At 56.2% G+C, this 20554-nt stretch overlaps 1 protein-coding gene across 1 annotated transcript; it reads left to right on the top strand.

The window, feature by feature from the left end:
* Nucleotides 1–459: 459 nt before the first annotated feature.
* On the top strand, nucleotides 460–19647 carry ISM2 (isthmin 2). The gene is given in 16 exon segments (XM_025869198.2): nucleotides 460–496; nucleotides 1787–2285; nucleotides 2380–2547; nucleotides 10549–10630; nucleotides 10774–10838; nucleotides 10840–11024; nucleotides 11883–12030; nucleotides 12186–12379; nucleotides 12382–12671; nucleotides 13937–14078; nucleotides 14331–14414; nucleotides 15590–16240; nucleotides 17278–17424; nucleotides 17580–17784; nucleotides 19251–19354; nucleotides 19595–19647. Coding segments are annotated over 12 exon segments (2415 nt in total). The 3' UTR covers nucleotides 16111–16240; nucleotides 17278–17424; nucleotides 17580–17784; nucleotides 19251–19354; nucleotides 19595–19647.
* Nucleotides 19648–20554: the final 907 nt, after the last annotated feature.

Genomic DNA, 20554 nt, shown 5'->3' with positions numbered 1-20554 from the left:
TCGGCTCAGGTCATGATCCTGGGGTCCTGGGATCGAGTCCCGCATCGGGCTCCCTGCTCCTTGGGAGCCTGCTTCTCCCTCTGCCTTTCTCTCTCTCTCTCTCTGTCTCTCATGAATAAATAAAAAAAATAAAGAAAAATCTTCAAAAAAAATGAACACAAGTTAAAGATTTTATTTAACTCCTGAATGAGTAAACTGGTAAGGATATGACAAGCAATCAAAGGAGATACTGAAAAACAAAATTTCTAGAACAAGAATATTGAAATGAATGTGCAAATGAAGGCAAAACTGGTTGCTTTCACTTTGGGAGGTCAAATGAGCCTCTGGAGGGCAGGACACAATTTGCATTTCTGTAGACAAGAATGATTTGACTATTCTTACCTACAACCTACAGAGTTGTAAAGTAGCTCAAAGAATGAAAGACTAGAATCAGATTAACTCAGAAGGCTGTATCAGACCATGCGTTGTTTTCCAGTGAAGACAACGAACAGCACTGGTGAGGAGGCAGTGAGAACAAGAGTGGATCTAGCAGGACCAGTCAGGAGGCTAGGACAGCTGTCTAGGGAAGGGGGGGTGGGGGGTGGGCCTGGAGAAGGGCTTGGAGCGCAGCTGTAGTGACTGACTCAGAGACGGGTCCATCCAGAGGAATGAACTTGAGCTCTAACTTTGATCTGGTGGAAGGTACAGAAGTTTGACGAAAAGACAAAATAGGTTGGGTGTGAAAAAGAAATCCTAAAAAATAAAGAACAAGGTAGCCTCACCTTTCGTCTAGAAAAAGCCATACGGTGTAGCAGGTGCTCAAAGGCCAGTTTCTTTTGGCTAACATTTGAGTGTTTACCGTGTACCAAGCATCTTATTAGGTTGAAACACATGAAATTGCCAATGTTTGACCCTTTTGACCAAAAAATGGCAACTTCATCCTAATGAAAATCTTTAACACAGATTCTTATTTACTCCTTACATCTGCAAGGTCAGTACTCCCCCACCCACACACACTTTTATAAACGACGAAAGCACCAAGAGGTCAAAGACCTTGTCCAATGATAATTTATTAATAAATGGTAGAAGCAGGATTCAAACCACTGTGGCCAACTCCAGGCCCAGGTTGTAATCCCTGTGATGCACCAAACACTGGCGAGTACTGGGCTGTGCTGTTGCGGATAGTAGTGGTTTCTCTCCACTGTGCTCAGTCCCCTAAGAGTTTCACTTTGGCTAAACCCAGATCCCAGGTTTTACCCCTATGGTGGGTTTCCTGGCCATCCTCCCCAGCACCCCCAGGGATTTGTTATCCCTGCCCTGAACCTAGGCAGCCTTTGTGGCCCCTGAGTGGCCACCCTCCTAGTGTCTTCTGACTGCTCCTCACTGACCTGTCCAAACCCCAACCCTCCAGTCCTGCCCCGCCCCCCACCTGCCTTGTCTCACTGTGCTTACAATCCCCATCAGGCCACAAAAATTGTCACTCTCCTCGGACTTCTTGATATTTATCATGAGCCGAGCTTTTATTTCATGACCTGCGTACCCTACATGTGAGGATTCCCCGCATGAAGGTCTCGCTAGAGGGAGTGGGTGGTCCCATTGTTTTACCCAGGATAAAACTAGGTGACACCCAGTGGCAGGGCACGATCTTCTGACCACGACCTCACACGTGTCCAGCCGTTTGCTGTCCTTCTGGGACTTTATGATCACATCTGAGTCTCAAGCCTCTCTGGTTTTTTGACGTGCTCTGAGAACATCCTGAGGAAATCGGGCGCACGGTGGCAGGTGTTTCTCTGGGCTCCACCTCCAGCAGAGGAGCTGGAGGAGCCTTGTGGGGGTGACTTCCTGGCCTCCCTCCCCGAGCAAACCTACCTCGAGGTACAAGCCCAAGAGCTGAGGGCTCCCGCGCGGGGTGCGGCGCGTCCCCCGCCCGCCGGACCTCGGCGGTCCGAGTGTCCCTGCGCCGTCGGCGCGCCCGCCGGCAGGGCGACCCGCGGGAGCGGCAGCGCGGGGCTGGAGCGAGCCGGCCTCTGCGACGTCCCCCGGCCAGGAATTCGCTTGCGGCTACGACGGCGACAGCGGCGGGGACACAGGGCGGGGAGGCGGCCAGATCAAAGGGAGCCGCCCGCCCGGCCGAGACTGTCTGGGCGCGCCGAGGAGCCGCCCCTCCGGGAAGCGCGGAGGACGTCCCGGGCGCTGACCCGAGAAAGGCGCGGCGCCCCCCGCCCCGCGCGCCCCCGCGGCCGCCTGTCTCCCCCCCCACCCCCGCCTCCCGCGCCGAGCCCCGCGCGCTCCCGGCCCTGGAGGAGGCGAGGCCGGGCGCGAAGGGACGCGCGGGAGCCGCTCGGGAGGCGCGGCGCGGAGCAGCGCCGGGAGGGAGACGATGGCTCGACTGCCCGGCAGCGCGGGGCTCCTCCTCGGCGTGGTGCTGCTGGCGGCGCTGCTGGCCGCGAACCGGGCGCTCCCCCTGAGGAAGCCGCGGCCCCGAAGCCCCGCGAGGCTGGCGGAGGTGAGCGGCGGGGCCGGGGCGCGAGCGGCGACCTCCGAGGGCGGGCGCGGGGCGGGGGCCAGGTGCGCCGGACCTGCAGGAGCCTCCGTCCCGGCCGGGCGGCGGGCCAGCGGGGGAGAGACTCCACTTCTGGGCTGAGCGCGGGGCGCGGACCCCGCGGGACAGCCCGGCCTGTCCCGCCGGCGGCTGCCTGGCTCTGAGCGAAACTCTCCTGCAGACCCTCCCCCACGCCGCCCCACTCCAGGGGCGGCTCCAAGAGGGGCCGGGATGGTGGGAGCCGAACGCGGCGCTGCGCGGAGCTGCGGAGATTGGACCGGCCGAATAACCGGCCGGTGCAGCCTCAAATCAGACCTGCAAAGCATTTGAGTCCCTTTGGGTGTGAATTGAGATGAGATGAGGTAGTGAGTGGCGTCTTTCAACTTGCAGGGGAGTCAGATCAGCCAGGGACCTTGATATTACTACGCACTTGGAAGAGCAGAAGAGGTCTCTAAGACCTGATGGGCGGCGGGCACTTTCTGGGTGGCCTGTGAGTGGGCTTTGGGGGTGCGACTGAAAACAGGAGCGGGTTGAAAAAAAGTGCTTTAGACGTGTAGAGGAACCACGGTTTGTCAAAACCTGCCTCCTTGCACAAGGGGTCAGCCGTCCAGCCGTTCCTCCGTGGACAGCAGTGGACACTCATCCCATGGGGACAAAACCCTCCAGACTTGTTCCAGGGAATGCAGACTGGTGTGGCAGGGGGTCCTGGCTCCTCCCATGCACTGAGCTATTCTAGGAGGAGGACAGAGTAGTTCTTCCCATTTTCTGTATGAGGACACCGAGAGGCCCAGCGGGGTGCAGGAAACTGGTGGGGGAGTGGTTCCCCAGCTTGGGGGCTAGTAGTGCCTAGGCTGTTGAGGCCCTCCAGACGCCGTGGGAAGCAAGGGCCTGGTACTTGGGGTCTCTGTGGACTGGTATTTATCCACCTTTTTTTTTTTTTAATGCTGCCCTCCTAAGGAGACTTTTAGATATTTTTCCCACTAAATGCTTCTCCCACTGAAATTTTAATACCATAAATATGTTGTCTATGTACTATGCCACTTTGGTGTGTTACAAACCATTGTAATATCCAAGATTTTTTGCCCCTGATGTCCAATTTTTGCCCCTTGTTGAGAGTACATCCTATAGACCAGAGCCTCTAAACCTCCACACTCCTGTCATTTTGGGTTGTATAATTCTTTGTAGCATATTTAGCAGCATCCCTGGCCTTGACCCACTAGATGCCTGTAGCACCCACTCCTGGACAGAGACAGACATTGCCCAGTGTTTCCTGAGGGACACCCCTCCCCCTCACCATTGTTGGCAACCACTGCTATAGACAAATCCAGAGGAACTGAACAGCCTCTGGCCAGTCCCACCTCCTAAGTGGAGATGACAGTGGTCATACAATTAATTGAATTGACATTTTTCCCCCTACTCATTTGACATATTTTCTATTTTAGTACTTGCTGCTTTGTATTGTGATTATTTTTTATATGTTTGCCAGATCTTCCAAGACTAACCTAGAGGATGAGTTATTTCAGAGCCAAAGTCATATTCCCAGCCCTAGCATAGGGCCTGGCAGAACCCTCAAAAACATGTTAAAGCAAATTAGTGCCATGAAGGAAAAACAGAGCTTGGATCCCAGGGCCTGGGGTTCTGGTCCCAGTGGGTCATTAACTCATGTATGACTCACCTTGGATGATTTCCTGACATTTAAAATGAGGGACTAAGTCATCTCCGTGATCCCGTCTAGCTCAAACATTGCTTCATAAGTCTGGGTGATGTGTGTTAAAGCTGTTCCACGTCAAGGTGTTAGCTAAGAAATCCTGTTGAGATAAGGCAGAGTGCTATTCTAGGGCCTTAGGTGATATGTCAGAAATAACTGACAACTCCAAAGACTTTGAAGAAGCTGAAGAACATAAGCCCCCCCCGCCCCCGCAATCTAAAGGTACAGGATGACTGAGGGAAAGTAAGCCTCCTCTGGGCCTTGCAGAGTCTGTGCGAAGTACTTTATGCGATGTTATTTCATTGTCGCACATGGGTGTTATTCCCATTTTCCAGAAGGAAATATCAAGGCACTGAGCCGGTAAGCCTAACTGAGCTTGGGAGCCAGGGCTGTCATTTCAAGAGCTATACCAGTGACCTTGTGGTCCATCTTTGCCTGACATACCCCAGCCTGCTCATCTGAAGTCTTGAAAAGTCTTGAAATCATCAGCATCAGGAACAAAATGTGCCACCCTCTCTCTGGGCAGGCCTGTTGCTGAGCCTCAGTTTACCCCCACAATCAAATGGGAGTAAGAGAGCCCATTCTGTCGGCTGGCCTGCTGGGTGAGAAAGCACGGTGCACGTGTGTGGCATCGTCGTTACAAGGATTTGGTGGGTGCTAGATGGGCAAGGAATGACAGAGCTCTGCTCTAGTTAGGATCAGAACACCACCCAAACAGCCACAGCCTAGCATTTTGTGTTCCTTGTCTTATTTTCCTCGTTTTAGGGATGAGGAAACAGACAGTGGGTCTAATAACTAACCCAGGGTTCTGCAGCTGGATTGAAACCCAGCTTGGCTTAACTCCGGGACCCCTGGACACCTCGCCCTGGCACCCCCGCCTCCTGGGCAGGCAAGGGAAGACCTGGGGGTGGGGGAAAGAGTTGAGGACCTGGGGCCACAAGAGGGTGATGGAGATGAGAACTAGGGGAGAGAGAGGAGGGAGGGGACAGCATTCCAGGCTGCCCGGACTGCCCCGCAGGAAGGGTCCCCCATGGGGCGGAGCTGCAGGCTCTCCTGCTGTAGCAACAGGGATGCAATCCCCACGGAAGGATGCACGCGTGAGGGGGCGGGCTGAGAGTGAAGAGCTCAGGCCCAGAGGAAGGAGCCTGCGGGCCTGGGGCAGCGTCACACATATGGCCGGGGTGCTTAGTCAGCGCTTCGGTCCTGGGCGTCATCCAGCCAGGTGACTGGCATCAAGGGCTGGAGTGCAGGAGGGGCGTGATGGGTGGAAAGGTCTCAGCTGCCAGGCCGGGGCACCAAGAAGCAGATATATTCCTACAGGTCGGTTTTCTTTGGTTAGGGTGTGCCCACTTCCTAGCCCAGTCAGTGAGTGAGGATCACGCGGGCGTGTGTGATGCCAAGCCTGTGGCTTCGCCCCCAGCCTCCCCTGGCAGCTGTCTACCTCCTTGGACCTTGACTGTGACCATCACTCTCCCTCCAGACCATTCTTCCTGCTCAGAATTTGGAACTACTGGAGAGCTGGTTGAGGAAGAAAGGGAAGTATAGGAACGGGGGCCAGGAGGCTGGGCTGCTTGGTCGTCCCAGGCAAGTCCTCGCCTCACTGGCTCTCGGTCTCCCTATCTCGTTCCTTCCCTTTGCCTCTCACTGGGTTGTTGCGAAGATCAAACGGAAAGATGGTTGTGAGAAGCAGAATATCCTGCTCTAGTGTTTCGGTCATTCGGCACACTCTGCACCTGAGCGGCGGTCCGCAAACCAGAAGGTACAGCCCTTGCTCGGAGTTGGCAAAGCACAAGGGCTAAGGCACAGCCCCTCCAGCCAGACCATCTGCCTCGAGTCTTGTTCCGCCAGCCCCCTGGGTGACCCCAGCCAAATTACCTCACCTGTCTGATCCTCGGCTGCCTCGTCTTTGAAGTGAGGAGGACGCGAGCACCTGCCCCAAGGGGCATGAGAATTCAGTGAGCATGCTTGGCAACACTGATTACGTAGTTGGGGGGGCGCAGTGCAGAATGAGAAGGTGGGGCCTCTCAGAGGGGTCAGTCAGATGCCCAGCCTGTGCGAGGACACAGGGCACCCAGCATGCAGCCAGCCCCATCACTAGTACTCTCATGAGAACGAGGAGCTCTGAGGTCTCAGCTGGGGGCCGGGAGGGCTGGAGGGTGAAGTCCAGCGCCCTCCTCTGCCTGGGGTCCTCTGGCCTGGCTGAAGAGGCAGGTGCCGTTGAGCCCTAGGTCTCCGGCCCTTCCTGGGAGGCCAAGGTGACCGCGTGAGAGGCCTGGCTCTGTATGCATGGGCGTGGACTGCTGGGGCTGGGGGGAGGGGGGCGCCGGGCTGCACCTGGCCGCCGGGTTCATTATCCAGAGCAAGTTCCTGAGCCCTGCGGCAGAGGGAAGGGAGGCCGGGGTGAACTGAGGGGGCTGAAGCAGCTTAGCGGGCAGGCTCATGCGGTGCAGGAAGGGCTTTTCTGTTGACTGGAAGCACGTGGGTCAAGGGCTGCCTGGCCAAGCCTGGGAGGATGCACGTGTGGGGGGGGGCATAGATCTTGGTATATATCTACATATCTCATGTCTGTCTGGGCGTTGACACCATTCCCCCAAAGAACGGACTTGGGTATTTGTGCCTGTGCGAAACTCCACTTGCGAGGCTAACAGATGGGAGCGGCGGTCCCATGGGATAGGACAGGTGTTCTTAAAGGGGCTGGAGCCTCAGAACTCAGGCCACGGGAATACGCCCCCCAGAGTTCCCACGTCAGTGGTGGTGCTGGGGACTTCAGACCAACCAAGATGTAAAGAACTAACGGTGCCTGGTGACGGGGTCTCTCTCTCTCTCAACCATCTGTCACCACCTCTAGGTAAGGTTCACTGCACACTGGCCATGTGTGAGGCAGCCCTCCTTCTAACTCAGCAACCACACAAGACAGAGACTGCTGTTTCCTTAATTTATGGAGGCTGAGTTTAAGGCCAATTTAGTTAACCTGCCCACGGTCACACAGCTCGGAAGTGCACACGTTGGGATTGGAACCCGGGCCGGGTGGACTCCCGCCCTCCCCTGTTACCATCCATTTGGCGGCCAGCAGGATGACAAAAGCGGAAGTGCTTTGTGAATCCAGAGGTGGTTGCTCGTGGAGGTTGTCGTGAGTGTCCACACACGTGTGTGTGCACCCAGGCATGGGCGTTAAGATCAGCCAGAGCTGAGTTTGAACCCAGGCGCAATACGGTAACCTTGGTGACCTCCCGTCAATCCCTGACCCCGCCTGAGCCTCCGTAGGCTCATCATTAACACAGGGTCACATTCAGCCCTCGGGGTTGCTAGTGTTCGTTCTGTCACTCAACAGTGATTGATTGAGCTCCTGCTGTGTGCCAGGCACTGTGCTAGGCGCAGGCTGCAGCAGGAACGAAGTGGACTTGAAGTCCTGCCTGCAGTCTAGCCGGGGTGACAGAGGCACCTAAAGGGCCTGGCCCAGGCTCGGGAGGGAAGATGTGCTCACAGCACTGGCGGGGCAAGGCGCGGAGGGCTCTACCCGGATTTCTGCAGCCCTTTCTTCCACTTGCTGGTATCTAGCCACCGGACGGCTGTCGCTGCCACTAGGGCCTGCTCTGAGCTGTCACGGCCAGCCTGAGGCGCCCAGGGAGCAAATCCTCTCCTCCCCCTGGCAGCCCTCAACCAGTGACCGGCGGGGCTTGTAGGTACGTAGCCCAGCCCCCCGCTTCTGGGGGAGAAGCTGAGACACCCAATGGGACTGAGCCCCACTTGCCCCCCGGGGTCACTAACCTGGGAGCGTTCTATATTAGCTGATTCCCGTCCCTGACTCACGCCCCCTCTCCCTGCTCCTGTCTCCTGGGATCACCTTCCAAAGGAATGACTTGCCCTCGAATTCTCGTGTCAGGGTTGGCTTCTGAAGGAACAAACTAAGACGGGTGTCCCCCCTCCACTCCACTCCTGGGGTTCCCTGGGGCCTGAAACACGGGGCAAGGGGCCCTGAGAGCAGCTCCAGAGAAGGGTGGCATGTGTGCCTGGGATGTTTAGCTGGGGTTTTCTAAGGCCTCTGCTCATCACCTGGTCCACCTGGGCACCCGGAGTGGAGAGGTTGAAGAGGGCTGGAAATGCGCCTTCCGAGCACCTGCTGGATACCAGCTCTTTCCCATCACTGTTCCCCATTTTACAGATAAGGATGCTCACAGAGGATATGTCCCCTGTCAGGGTCCCACAGGTCAGAAGCCAGGCTATCTAGGGATTCAGACCTAAGTGGCCTGACTTTAAGCAGAGTTTCTTTTTTTCTTTTTTTTTAAGTTTATGTATGTATGTATGTATGTATTTAAGTAATCTCTACACCCAGTGTGGGATTCAAACTCATGACCCCGAGATCAAGAGTCACATGCTCTACGGACTGAGCCAGCCAGGTGCCCCGAGGGCAGGGCTTCTTAACCGCAGCATAGTTGACATTCTGGGCTGGATGATTTGTACGAGGGCTGTCCTGTGTGTCGTAGGATCTCTAGCCTCACCCACAAGGTGCCAGTAGCACCCCTCTGCAATTGCGACAACCACAAATGTCTCCAGACCTGACCAAATGTCCTCATTTGAGAACCACTGAGAACAACTGAGAACCACTGCCTAACTATCTGCTCGCGAGGCAGGGACCTCTGCATCAGCCAGAGAGGCAGCAGACCCTGAGGTCCTGCTGTCCTGAGACTGTCTGTCCCTGGGCCCCGGAGGCCGCAGACAGGGGAGCCGCTGAGCCACGTCACAGGGACAGTTAGGGCTTTGGTGGCCTTGTGGCTGGGAGCTGCCAGGAAGGCCGCCCCTGGGGATGTGCCAGGCCTCCGGGACTGGTCAGCGAAGGGGCTGAGTTGCTCTGTTACTCAGCTGTCAGTCTCTGCTCGTCCAGCCTGGCTGTCCAGACCAGAGCCCTTTGACTCGGCTGCCAACTCCAGGGCCAGGCTCCCACTGTGCTCCCACAGTGATTAATGCAGGAGCCTTGGAGCCGGGTGTCTGCGGACCCCTGCAGGGAGGGGCAAAAGGGGAGAGACCGAAGGTTCTGATTCTCTTTTCCAACCCAAGGAAAGAAAGTCATAGTGAGACACTAGACTGAGTAAGCCTCTGATTTATGAAGTAGACTCTCCACACTCTTGCCTGTAGTGTCCGAGCATAACAGTTAGCAGTATGGGCTCTGGGGCGCCTGGCCGGCTCAGTTGGTGGAGCGTGTGACTCTTGATCTCAGGGTTGTGGGTTCGAGCCCCACGTTGGGTGTAGAGATTACTTAAAAATAAAATTTAAAAAAAAAAAGAAGAAGAAGAGTGTGGGCTCTGGGCCCAGGCTGTCTGGTTCAAATCCTGGCTCTGCCACTAAATATCTGTGTGACCTTGGGCAAGTTGCTTGCCCTCTCTGTGCTTCAGCTTCCATTGTCCATTTCCATGGGGATGATAGCTAGCACCTACCTCTGAGGGTTGTTGGGAGGATGACATGAGAGATTAAGTATTTAGAAAAGTGCCTGGCACACAGATGCTGGGGAGATGTTTGATAAATAAAATTCTGACAATCCTTCCAGGTAGAAATTATCCTCATTTTGCAGATCAAGTTGAATGAGCTAGTAAGAGGCTGAGCTGGGATTTGAACCCAAGCTGATCTGACCGTCCAGACCTGTGTTTTTTCACACCGTTTCAGGTAGGTGGTGGGAGATGGGGTCAAGGCTGTGGACTGAGTCGGGGCAGAATCCACAGGCTCCCAGCCCCTGAGGCTCATAAAGGCAGCTCTGGACAGTGCTCTTTCCGTCCTGTTGTGGAGACCTGAGTAATGGCTGCAGCCTGCAAGTAGGTGGACGGCCACCCTAGTGTCCCACTGTCTGAGCAGGTGAGGGCTGCAGCTGGAGTCAGAGACAACCAGGGTCTTTCACTTACTATCTGAGCAGAAGCAGGGACAGTCCGGGTGTGGACCCCCCAGGGGCACTGGCCGGTGGAGGGAATTAACTGGCAGACAGACAGCCGTACCAGCCCCTGGAATGGGCCCCAGGTGGGCAGTTGGAGGAAGGAAGGTAGCAGTGGTCAGGGATGCTAAGGAATACAGCCCCCACCTGGACGGCTTGGGAGGGCCAGTGGCCGGGGAGCCTGCTGGGGGAGGGCCGAGGTTTTGCCCTCACTTCCCTGTGGGCCTTTCTGGGCCTTGCTGCCCTGACTTGGGAGGCCCGCTGTCTGTTTCCCAGGCAAGAGCATGTGGTCTGCTAACTGCATTTGGAAACACATGCTTCCCTCTCTAGACCTCAGTTTTCTTCATCTGTGAAATGAGGAGGTTGGCTTGTGTCTCTTCCATGTGTAAAAACCTGATTTAGCCCCATCATGCCTCATGTGGGCACCATCTGTCCAAACAGTCTGTGGACATGGCCTCACTCACCCTCTGAGGTGGTGAAGCAGGTATGTTCGGATACATAGTCACACGGGGGAGGCGGGTAGTTGTGACGTGGACAGACCCCAGGGCTCCTGAATCCCCCTCTTTAAGTCCACTTGGGGCAAGCCCTGATCCCAATCACCCCTCCCTCCCCCTCTCTCTCCTTCAGGTATCAGCCTTCCCAGATCCCAGCTCTCCTAGGGAAGAAGAGGGGAACCCACTGCTCCCCAGAACGCCTTCAGGCAGGGCCATGCCGTCATAGGTGCCGGGCTCTCAGTGAGCCAGCAGCCTTGAGCCCAGACAGGGCGGCCCCTCCCAGGACCCTGGAGGACACTCCCTTGCTGCTTGAGCTGCAGAAGCTGCCAGGATTGGCCAACACAGACTTGAGTGCCCCAAACCCCAATATCCAAGTGAGAGCTACAGGAGGGCTGTGGGCCCAGTGGACCCCTGGAGAGGAGCTGGGATGAACAGTGTTCCCATCCTATATTCCTTGTAGGGCGGGGGTCCTGTTCGGGGTCACAGAAGATGGAGTAGTGGGAGTACTGCTCATCCACTTACTAGCCACAGACTCAGCGGGGCACGTGGCCCCCTGAGCCCTTGTTTTCTAGCCCATGACGAGGGACAGACGGCTCTGGCAGGGCTGTCATAAAGACCAGACGAGAGGAGAAGCCTCGTGAGCTGCAGGGGCTTCCAGGAATCTGGGGGAGGAGTGATTTGTGGCCCCCACCCAGGCCCAACCCTTTCTGTAGGCTCGGTTGCGTGCAGAATGGGGTGGGCCGGTAGTGGGGGGCTGCCCGCCACAGAGGGGCTTTATGGGGCCAGTGGGATTCCAGTTTACGTTCCCCGCTGCTGGTCCTCAATCCCTGACGGTAGTAGTTCTGCATTTTGTGCAGCATCTACAGTTTACAAAACACTCCCATCAAAAGAGAAAAGGCCACAAAAAAGTGTAGAATCTAATATTCTTTTTTAAAAAATATTTATTTATTTGAGAGAGAGTGCACACACAAGCGGGGGGAGGGGGAAGCAGAGGGAGAGGGAGAAACAGACTCCCCACTGAGCAGGGAGCCCGATGCGGAGCTCGATCCCAAGACCCCTAGATTGTGACCTGAGCCGAAGGCAGACGTTTAACCGACTGAGCCACCCAGGCGCCCCTCATATTATTTTATAATAGTCAAAATAATGTTTTCAAAGTTCACTTCCACATAAATGATTTCATGTTCCTTATTTCCCATCCACCGTGGGGCGAGTGAGGGAACTCCCTTACCCCCCCTTGTCCCCCCCCCAACCCGGGGCCGCTGAGGGAGTTTGCTATCTTTGCTGTTATTTTCCAGTCCCACAATGAGCCCCAGGGCTGTTGGCGGCCCCTCTGGCTGGGCAGCCCGCAGGCCCGTAGAGTCACCATTCACAGCCCGCGTCTCTTAAACGAGTGGGTCTCTATCCTGGCACAATGTTAAAGCCGCCGCGCCTGGCTCCACGTCAGGGAGTTAAATGCGTGTTGAGGGTTGAGTCAAGGAGTCTGGATACCCAGGGGATTTGGATGCCCAGCCAAGGCTTAAATCGTGACCCCCTGTGCCCTGGGAGGCCAGGAAGGTTGGTGAAGAAAATGAGCCGGTTTGGAGGGAAGGGAGGGCCTCTGTCCCTGCCGCCGGCACTCGTCATGATCCTGTCTTTGGAGTCTTGCCCTGAGCCCTCCTTTGCCGGCCGGCCTGGGTCTGTCCTTCTGCAGGTGACCGTTGAGGTGGTGGAGGAGCCCCAGGCCGAGGTGGAGATGGACCTACCGCCGAGCCCAGCCGCTGCTGGCCCCAGGGTGCCTCAAGCTGGCTGCCCGCCAAGGAGCTCTTCTGGCCCCTATTCTGCGGCCACCTGGAGGGTGAGGAGGGGAGGACTGATCTCAAGGGCAGAGCCCCAGGGGACGAAGAGGAGGAGGAGGGTTACCCTGCAGAGCACGGTGAGAGCAAGGCCCAGGAGGACAGCGATGAGGAGGGGGAGCCCGGGCTCAGTGCAGACAGCTGGGAGCAGGGCTGGCTGGCCCCCGGGGACTGGGCCTTCAAGGAGACAGACGGCTATGCTGAGCGCTCCCATCTTGGCGTCCCCGGCTGCCGCCTCTGGAGGTCCTGAGTGGAAATGGGGCGAGAGAGAGGCCCGAGAGCTTCCCGAGCAGGGGCAGCGGTGGAGACCGGGAGCTTAGGCCTGTAGAAACACCGTCATCCCCTCAGTAGCAACATGACCCATTGCTTGCAAAATTTGGGGTTTTATTTCTCCCCAAACGTTTGACCTTCACAACAGCCTTGAGACCCCCCCGCCCTCAGCAGGACGGACATTTGTTAATTTGATATATATTCGTATCTGTCAGTTGCCAACAAACTGGGAAATATTATAAACCCCACCACTCACAACTGACCTCGTTTTCAGACTGTGTGGGGTTTGCATCCTGTCTCTGCCGCTTACCAGCAAGTTACTTAAACCTCTCTGCGCTTCATTTCCTCTCTCTCTAGAATGGAGAATGACACCGCTACTACATAAGATTGGGTATAGAGGGTACTGAGTTAATGCACTTCAAGTGCCAGCATATAGTAGACTAAATATTGGCTGTTTTTATTGGAATGCAACATAACAGCCCAGACTGTCCAGAAAATGCCCCCTCACGCCTGGCCAGCCCCCGTGACGGCTGTTCTTATTTTTTATGCTGCAGTTCAGGTTTCCCTGGGCACGGACCTGTCTCATGCACAGTGGCAGCCATTCTCCCCAGAGCCCTGGCGTTTCGTCCTTGGACGGCGGTGCCGTGATGAAGACTGAGGCCCAGCAGGTTTTCCCCAGTTCACCAAAATAATGTAAACTGGCAGAATTTTCATGCCTTTCAGCTCTTCATCCATTAATTGTCCTTAAAATGTTGGTGCCTGCCTGCTCAGACCCTCCTGGGAAGTGAGGAGAGAGCTGGCTATGTCAGGACTTTGGGGATCCCACAGAGACCCCCCCCCCCGGCTCTCAGCCCTGTGCAGCGGGAGGCCTGCACGTGCCATCATGGTGTACGTCAGGTTCCTCAGGCCAGGCCTGGGTCCCGAACATGGGAAGTCAGGATCTTCCTTAACATCCCAGTGCCAGGGCGGTCTTGTCACTGTGGCTTTGACTGACATGACCCGCACGGGGGTCCACTGCACAGGGGTGCCAGCTGAGGGACAGGTGGGGGCCAAAGTCCAGCCCATGCTTCGTCCACTAGGCTGGGAGCCCTGGCGCGGGTGGCATCCTCCTGAGGAAGGGGCGCCTTCTGCTGATTGGCACCGATGCTCCCTGTGGGCTCTGCTCACTCACCCCTGGCTCCCTGCCTTGACCCAGACTATGAGCTTCCAGAGGAGTGGAGCCCCTGGTCTCCCTGTGGTGGGAGCTGCAGCAGCGGCAGCCAGAGGAGGACTCGGCCCTGCGGCTCCACCTGCACGGCCACCGAGTCCCGAGCCTGCGACCTGCACCCTTGTCCTGGTGAGATGAGCCCCAGGGCCTGCAAAGGCAGCCGCTTCCATGCTGGGCTTGGTGCCCTGGGAATGGGGGCCTTGTTTGAGGGCAGGGCCGGGGGAAGGGATGCAGGCAGCTCACAGATGCAGGGGTCTGGCCTCGGCCCAGGCCTAGGCCAGATGCTGTGGGCACCGAGAGCCTAGTGAGGGCTGGGCCTCCCCATTGGGAGCACAGAGGTGCACCAGGGCCCCACCAGCCTGGCCGCCTCTCTTCCCAAAGGCACCGAGGACAAGGACCCCTTGGGCTTCCCCAGTGAGCAGTGGCAGCCCCTGGCCCACAATGCTACGCACATGCTCGGTCCAGGTCAGTGAGGAGCTAGGCCCTGCTCCTGGGGATTTGGGGAGAACCTCGCCGGGAGGGTGGAGCATCACTGCACAGACAAGAATCTCACTTCCATCCATGGAGAGCTAGTACATGTTCCAGCTGGAAGGTGAGCCTCCCCAGTAAAGGGGCCCTGGTCTTTTTGAGTCCCCCTAACCAAGCCATTGGCCTTTCCCAGCCTGACATTCCTGCTGGAAAGAGGGTCCTGATGGGAGACCACCCGGTGGGGCATATTCTGCCTGGCTGCAGGCTGGGATGGGGATATTCTGCCTTCCACTCCCGGTCACTCTGGAGGCTCTCAGGCAGGGTCTGTGTGGGAAGGGGTGCTATCAGAAACAGGTCAGGGGCCAGAACTCCGGAACTGCTCCTTCCAGCAGCTTGGGAGCAGGCTGTTTTTACTAGAATGTCCTGCATCTGCATCTCTTGGTGTCACTTGCACCCCACAAAGGAGGGAGGCAGCTGCCGACAGGCCCCCTTGCAGATGGGCCCTATGCTCAATCCTCTGACGCTCCCTGAGCTGGTGGGGTGAGCCTGCGAGGCCGGGGATCTGCCCTCAAGGAGCTCAGGTCTTAGGAGGAGAGACACACATGGCCAGCTTGAGCACCACACGGCAGAGTGTGCCCCCATGTTCTGGAGCAAAGAGGAAGCTAGCCATGTGTTCTCTGTGGCCAGAATCAGAGGCCACATTCCCAAGGGAGAGAGAATGGAGGAGGCCAGCATAGACAGAGGGGACTTCCGGGGGCCCAGAGAGACAGAGTGAGCCTGAGACTGGTGGAGGTAAGAACGAGAATAGACCAATGGTGAAGACAGTGGAATTGTTTAAAACAGTGTTCCCTGCCCCCAACCCCCCCCCCCCCAGCTCCTTCCCCAAGACCCCAGCTCCTTCCCACCATCCAGCACGTAAAGGGACAGCCTCCAGGGCCCTCCGCCAGCCCCTTGGCCAACATCCACTCTGAGACGTGGCCTCTCGCTTCACGTTTCCTGCAGGGTGTGTGGTAGCCCTTCTCTGTCCACAGGGGAGGCCGGGGCCGACTGCACCCAGCTCTGGTGTGGGACCCTCTCTCTCCGGGCATTGGTCCCTGATCAGCTTTGATCAGCTTCCACCCCACCTGGGGAGGGGGGAGGGGGGCTGACTGCCTCCCCTCCCCCCTCTGCAGATGTGGACAGCTGTGAGGAGTGGCTGAACTGCAAGAGTGACTTCCTGGCCAAGTACCTGAGTCACGTGCTGCAGGACCTGCCTGGCTGCCCCTGCATGTACCCACTGGAGGCCCATGTCCAGCGCCCCGTGAGCCTGCAGGATGAGCCCCGGGACCGCAGCTTCCGCTGGGGGGATGCGAGCGGCCCGCGGGAGCACCTGGCCCTGTAGCAGCCCTTGGCGCGCTTCTGCTTGCGCTCCCCGCCGTCGGTGGCCAGCCGCGCCCTGGCCGCCCAGCACCGCCGCTACGGCGCGGGCAGCCAGCTGCTGACCTGGGGCAAGGGCGCCGGCGCTCCCGACCTCGTCAGCACCCACTTCTTGCCCGAGCTGCCCTTCAGGGTGGCCACGCTGCCCTGGATCCTCTGCAAGGGGGACTGGAGCCGCTACCATGCCGCGCGGCCCCCAGACAACGGCCGGGCCTGCGCCGACAACCCTCCTGAGGACGAATACCTGGCCCAGTTGCAGGAGGCTAAGGAGTACTAACGGGTGTGTGTGGGGGGGCCCCGCTGTGCCCGAGAACCCGCCCGCCCTGCAGACCCCTCGCCCTGCCTCTGCCCAGACCCGGTGATGCCGGCCTGCTGCCACCGGCCCTCCGCCTGTGAACCCCAGGCAGGTGGGCACCCCAGGTGTCGGGGTGGGGCTGGGGACAAGGCTGAGTGGTATACAGGGTCGGGGGAGGCCCAGGGCGAGGGAGGGAGCTCAGTCCCTGAGGTAGAGGGGTATACCGGGGAAATGTGTGTCTGTGGGGTCTGCCTTCTGCCCACTGGGAGGCAGTGTCCCAGCCTGGCCACGCACTTTCTTCCCCCTTCCCCCTGAGCTGGGCTCTGGGCACAGGCGAGGGCCCAGCTCTCCATGCACACCGTGGTTCCAAGGACCTGTGGCGGGAGGCCCGGGCCCCAAGGTGCTACAGCTGCCCCTTGCCAGGCGGGCAGCCAGCCTCCTGAGCAGCCCCCTCCTTACCTCTGGGTGGTGGCACGAGGCCCTCTTGCCCCACCCCTACTGGGAGCCACCACAGACGAGGACTGGGTCCCTAACAGGTTGTCCTCGGCTCCAAAGTGCCTTTCAGGGGACATCCCTTTTGTGTAGGGCTGAAGTCAATCTGTGGGGCCAAATGTGGACAGACAGGCTGAGGCGGCAGAGACAAGGGCTGGCTCCAGGCAGGGAATAAGTCAACCAATTCAGGTCCCTTTCTTTGTCCAGCACCTCTGTTCTGTCCAGGTTATAGGCATGTGCAGGCCTGGGAGATGGCACGGCTTGGGGTGGGCTCAGAGCTACGCTCAGGAGGATGTGCCCCACGGTGAACTGGTAAACCAGTTCTCTGGACAGGGTTGGTGGGAAATCAGGGAAGCCTAGATTTCTGTGGTGTAAACACTCCCACCATGGCCTACTTCACGCTCCCAAGCTGTTGTTACTGAATGCACCGAGCTCAGAGCTGGGAAGAGATGCACCTAATCGGCTCCCCTAGCACACCTTGTGTTTCTCCCCTGCCCCCTAGCCCCCCAAACCATACATCCTTGCCTTCTGTGGAGCTGAAGTGCTGAAGTCCCAACTGTCCTGTTGACAAAAGCTCCAAAAGGTGGAGACCTCAGCCCCTGGACAGCTGCCCTGAAGCTCTCTGTGATCCTCAGCAATAAAGCACTTTATTTTCAGATTCTGTCTGATGAAGAACTGGGAGCCTCAGCAGAGGTGTAGGGAGCCCTGTTTGCAGCCCAACCCAAGCCGCCCATGCTTGTGTTTGCGACTCCTTCACCCAGCTGGGCGGGCGGGGCTCCTGGAGTGCAGAGGTTGGATGTAGATGTGAGTTACCCCTACCCACACTTGTACGGTGTTGCCTGGGAGCCTGGGAGGTGCTGGCCGGACCTCAGGGGCACATTCGCTAGTTCTTGGGGACGGGAGGACTTCTAAGTCAGCGGTAAATGGCACACACTCCAGACTAAGTGGTTTGCGCCCAGGGGATCCAACGCAGAGTTGCCCAGAGGACTATACCTGTAAGATGACGGAAGTGGACCTGTACCCTTACCAGACACTGCACTGTCCCTCCTGGCACTTGGGGAAGAACAGAGACACATCGGAAAGTAGGATGAGACAAGATGTGTCCCAAGCCACCACCTGGAGATGCTCAGAGAGCTAATGTTTCCATAACCATCCCATCTAGAGGTAAGTTTATTAGTCTGGTCCTGGACCACAGTCTAAAAATACTGCAGTGCAACTAAAATATTACAGGGCCAGAGAGGGCCGGGTGTCGCGTCACCAGATGGGATCCAAGTTCACTCCCCTTCTCTTGTCTGGGGCAATCGACATGATTATTAGCACAGGCATATTTTAATTATCTTTTAGCAGAAACTGTTTTTATTTATTTACTTTATTCTTTTAATAAATTTCCAAATTTATTTATTTGAGAGAGAGAGAGAGAGAGTGGGAGGAGGAGCAGAGGGAGAGGGAGAGAGAATCCCAAGCAGACTCCACACTGAGTGGGGAACCCAACAATGGGCTCGATCCCAGGACCCTGAGATCATGACCAGAGCTGAAATCAAGAATCGGCCACCCAACCAACTGAGCCACCCAGGTGCCCCAGCAGAAACTTTTTATTAAATAAGAAGATAAAGACATCCCAGAGTCTGTTTTCATAGGAATCTGCTAATTCCCCTCCTCTCTAATATAACTTGACACTTAAACACATTGTCTAAATTTAATCTGTACCTAGTGGTTGTCTAATACCCAAACTGAGTTTAGCTGGCCACTTTTTTGATCTGTAACCTAAGTGACAGGCGAAATTGCTACCATGTCAGGCCACAGATGACGGAAGATAAAGGGGGTTGGAAAGGAGCCTTGAAGGGGCTGGAGAGCAGGTCAGCTGTAAAATGGTGTTTATTCAAACTCGACAAAGGAGAAAGAGGCACCGTGCAGGTGGCTACGGGCTCAGGGCACAGGTGTGTGTGTGGGGAGAAACAGTGTTGGAGAAGTCCGTGACCCTGTTAAAGGGAGGATTTCAGGCATGGCCAGTGCCAGGCCCAGGAGAGGGCCCCCTCCCCCTGCTTGGGTCCAGTGTTGGTGAGGTCAATGTCTTGACTCGCTGTTCTTCCTGTCCCAAACCCCGGGAGGGCATGCGTGTGGCCATGCATCCAGCATGAACACCACCACCGCCCAGTCACCAGGATGGTTTGTCCCGTTTTCCTCTGTCTGATGTATCTCCTAAAGGGTCCTAGGTCGGGAAAGACCAGTCAGGTTGAATTCTTACCAGGGTTTAAAACAACCAGTGGTACGAACCCTGCCAGATCCTGCTGACTTCCCTCGTCTGTTGGAAGACAGAACATGTCGGGGCCTTTGTCCCGTTAGTCACAAAAAGTCCCAAATGTGCTTCTTTGGGTTCCTCCAAAGAAGGATTTTAGATTTTCTTAACAGGTTGGGGTGCTTCTCAAATTGCATCCTGACCTCAGTGTCACCTGCGGTATTTATTAAACATGGGCTAAACCCCACACTGAGTCAGAATCTATTAGGGGTGGAGTCCATAAAATTTGCTGAATTTAACAGGTTCCCCCAGGTGATTCTGAGTGAGGTGAGTCCTTGGCCTATGATTCACAATTTGGCCAATTAACTAGCTTTTCAAAATATTCTTGCTCCAGGGAAGACACTTGGGCTCTGGAGTCCAGCCGTTCTTAGGGGACGTTTGCCAGATGCCACCAAGTGCTGGTGCTTCTCTATGTGTCCTCTCTAATGATCTGATAAGGTACGTATTGTACCCATTATACAGGAGAGAGAATTTGCCCCATCTGTTAGGAAGGGGCACAATTCCACCCAAGTCCACAGTTATGTTTTTAGCTCTGTTGTTCTGCTTTTTAGGCTCAAAAACGCAATCAGTAAAATAGTGGTAAAACCTGGAACAGTCATTGTCAGCACTGGGGATGTGAACTGTCACTGAGCGTGTCATGGGGCAGGTGATTTACCTGATGCTTTTGTTTTTATTAAGGTGTTGGTGATCTCTGCTTCAGATTTTTTTCAAGAACTCTTATCGAATTGGTTGACTCTCCAGCCAGGTATGAAAGGGCTCCTTTTTTGTCACTGGTCTCTGAGGAGGAGGAGTCTGTTAGAAGGGCCCCTAGATTTGATTCAAGCTACCATCCCGATTTCTTTATCAAAAGGCATCTTTTTGGACCCCCAGGAGGCAGATCTAATGCCAAATTAGATGCTGATTAGTTCTGTCCACCACTCCTTTGAGTAATTCAAGCCAAAAGTGGCTTTCAGGGGTCTAAATGATCCCCATCAGTACTGGTTTTCTGCTTTAACTACAATGTTGTGGCCAAGTCACGCTGGTAGAATTAGCCTGCAGGCCCTGCTGCCACCTAATAAAAGAGGCAAAAATAGATGAAGGAAATAGCTGTGCCTGCAGGAGGCTGAGTGTCTGGGTTAGCAGGCCCCAACTCCTGCGGGACGCAGGATGCCAGGGCAGGGCTGGTCCAGGAAAGTGACCCTCTCCGGCTCAGGGGTGGCAGGGAGCTGGCTTCTCCTGCCCCATTTGAACATATTCCTGCTACTTGGTCAGTGCTCCGTAAACCTGTTTAGTGGAACCAGGTTATTTAAAAAATACTCTTTAACAAGAACATTCATGTCTTCCTCTTTCTGGGACTAGTGAAGAGGCCTGGAAGTTTTTACTTCAGGAGGGATGCCTGACACACTGAGGGGATGAACCCAGCAACAAGGGCAGTAGACAGTGGTTTAGACTCAAGCACCGGCTCTGCGAGTTACAGTCCTTGTTCCCAGTCTCTGCTAAATGGCAGTTGCAGGGTCTGGGGTATTACTGAAGAAAAGCAAGATTTAGATTCTTATGCAACAGAAAATGCTGGTAGTTATCTTTTCCCCAAGGCTATTATGGAGGTCACGTGAGCTAATGCCAGGGGGCTACTTAGCATCCGGTACCTGGTAACTAACT

The sequence above is a fragment of the Callorhinus ursinus genome, unplaced genomic scaffold, assembly GCF_003265705.2.
Source record: "Callorhinus ursinus isolate GAN/ISIS: 27379988/994484 unplaced genomic scaffold, GSC_fseal_2.0 scaffold8, whole genome shotgun sequence".
In the NCBI taxonomy this organism is placed as follows: domain Eukaryota; kingdom Metazoa; phylum Chordata; class Mammalia; order Carnivora; family Otariidae; genus Callorhinus; species Callorhinus ursinus.
This window is presented reverse-complemented; position numbering and strand designations above follow the sequence as displayed.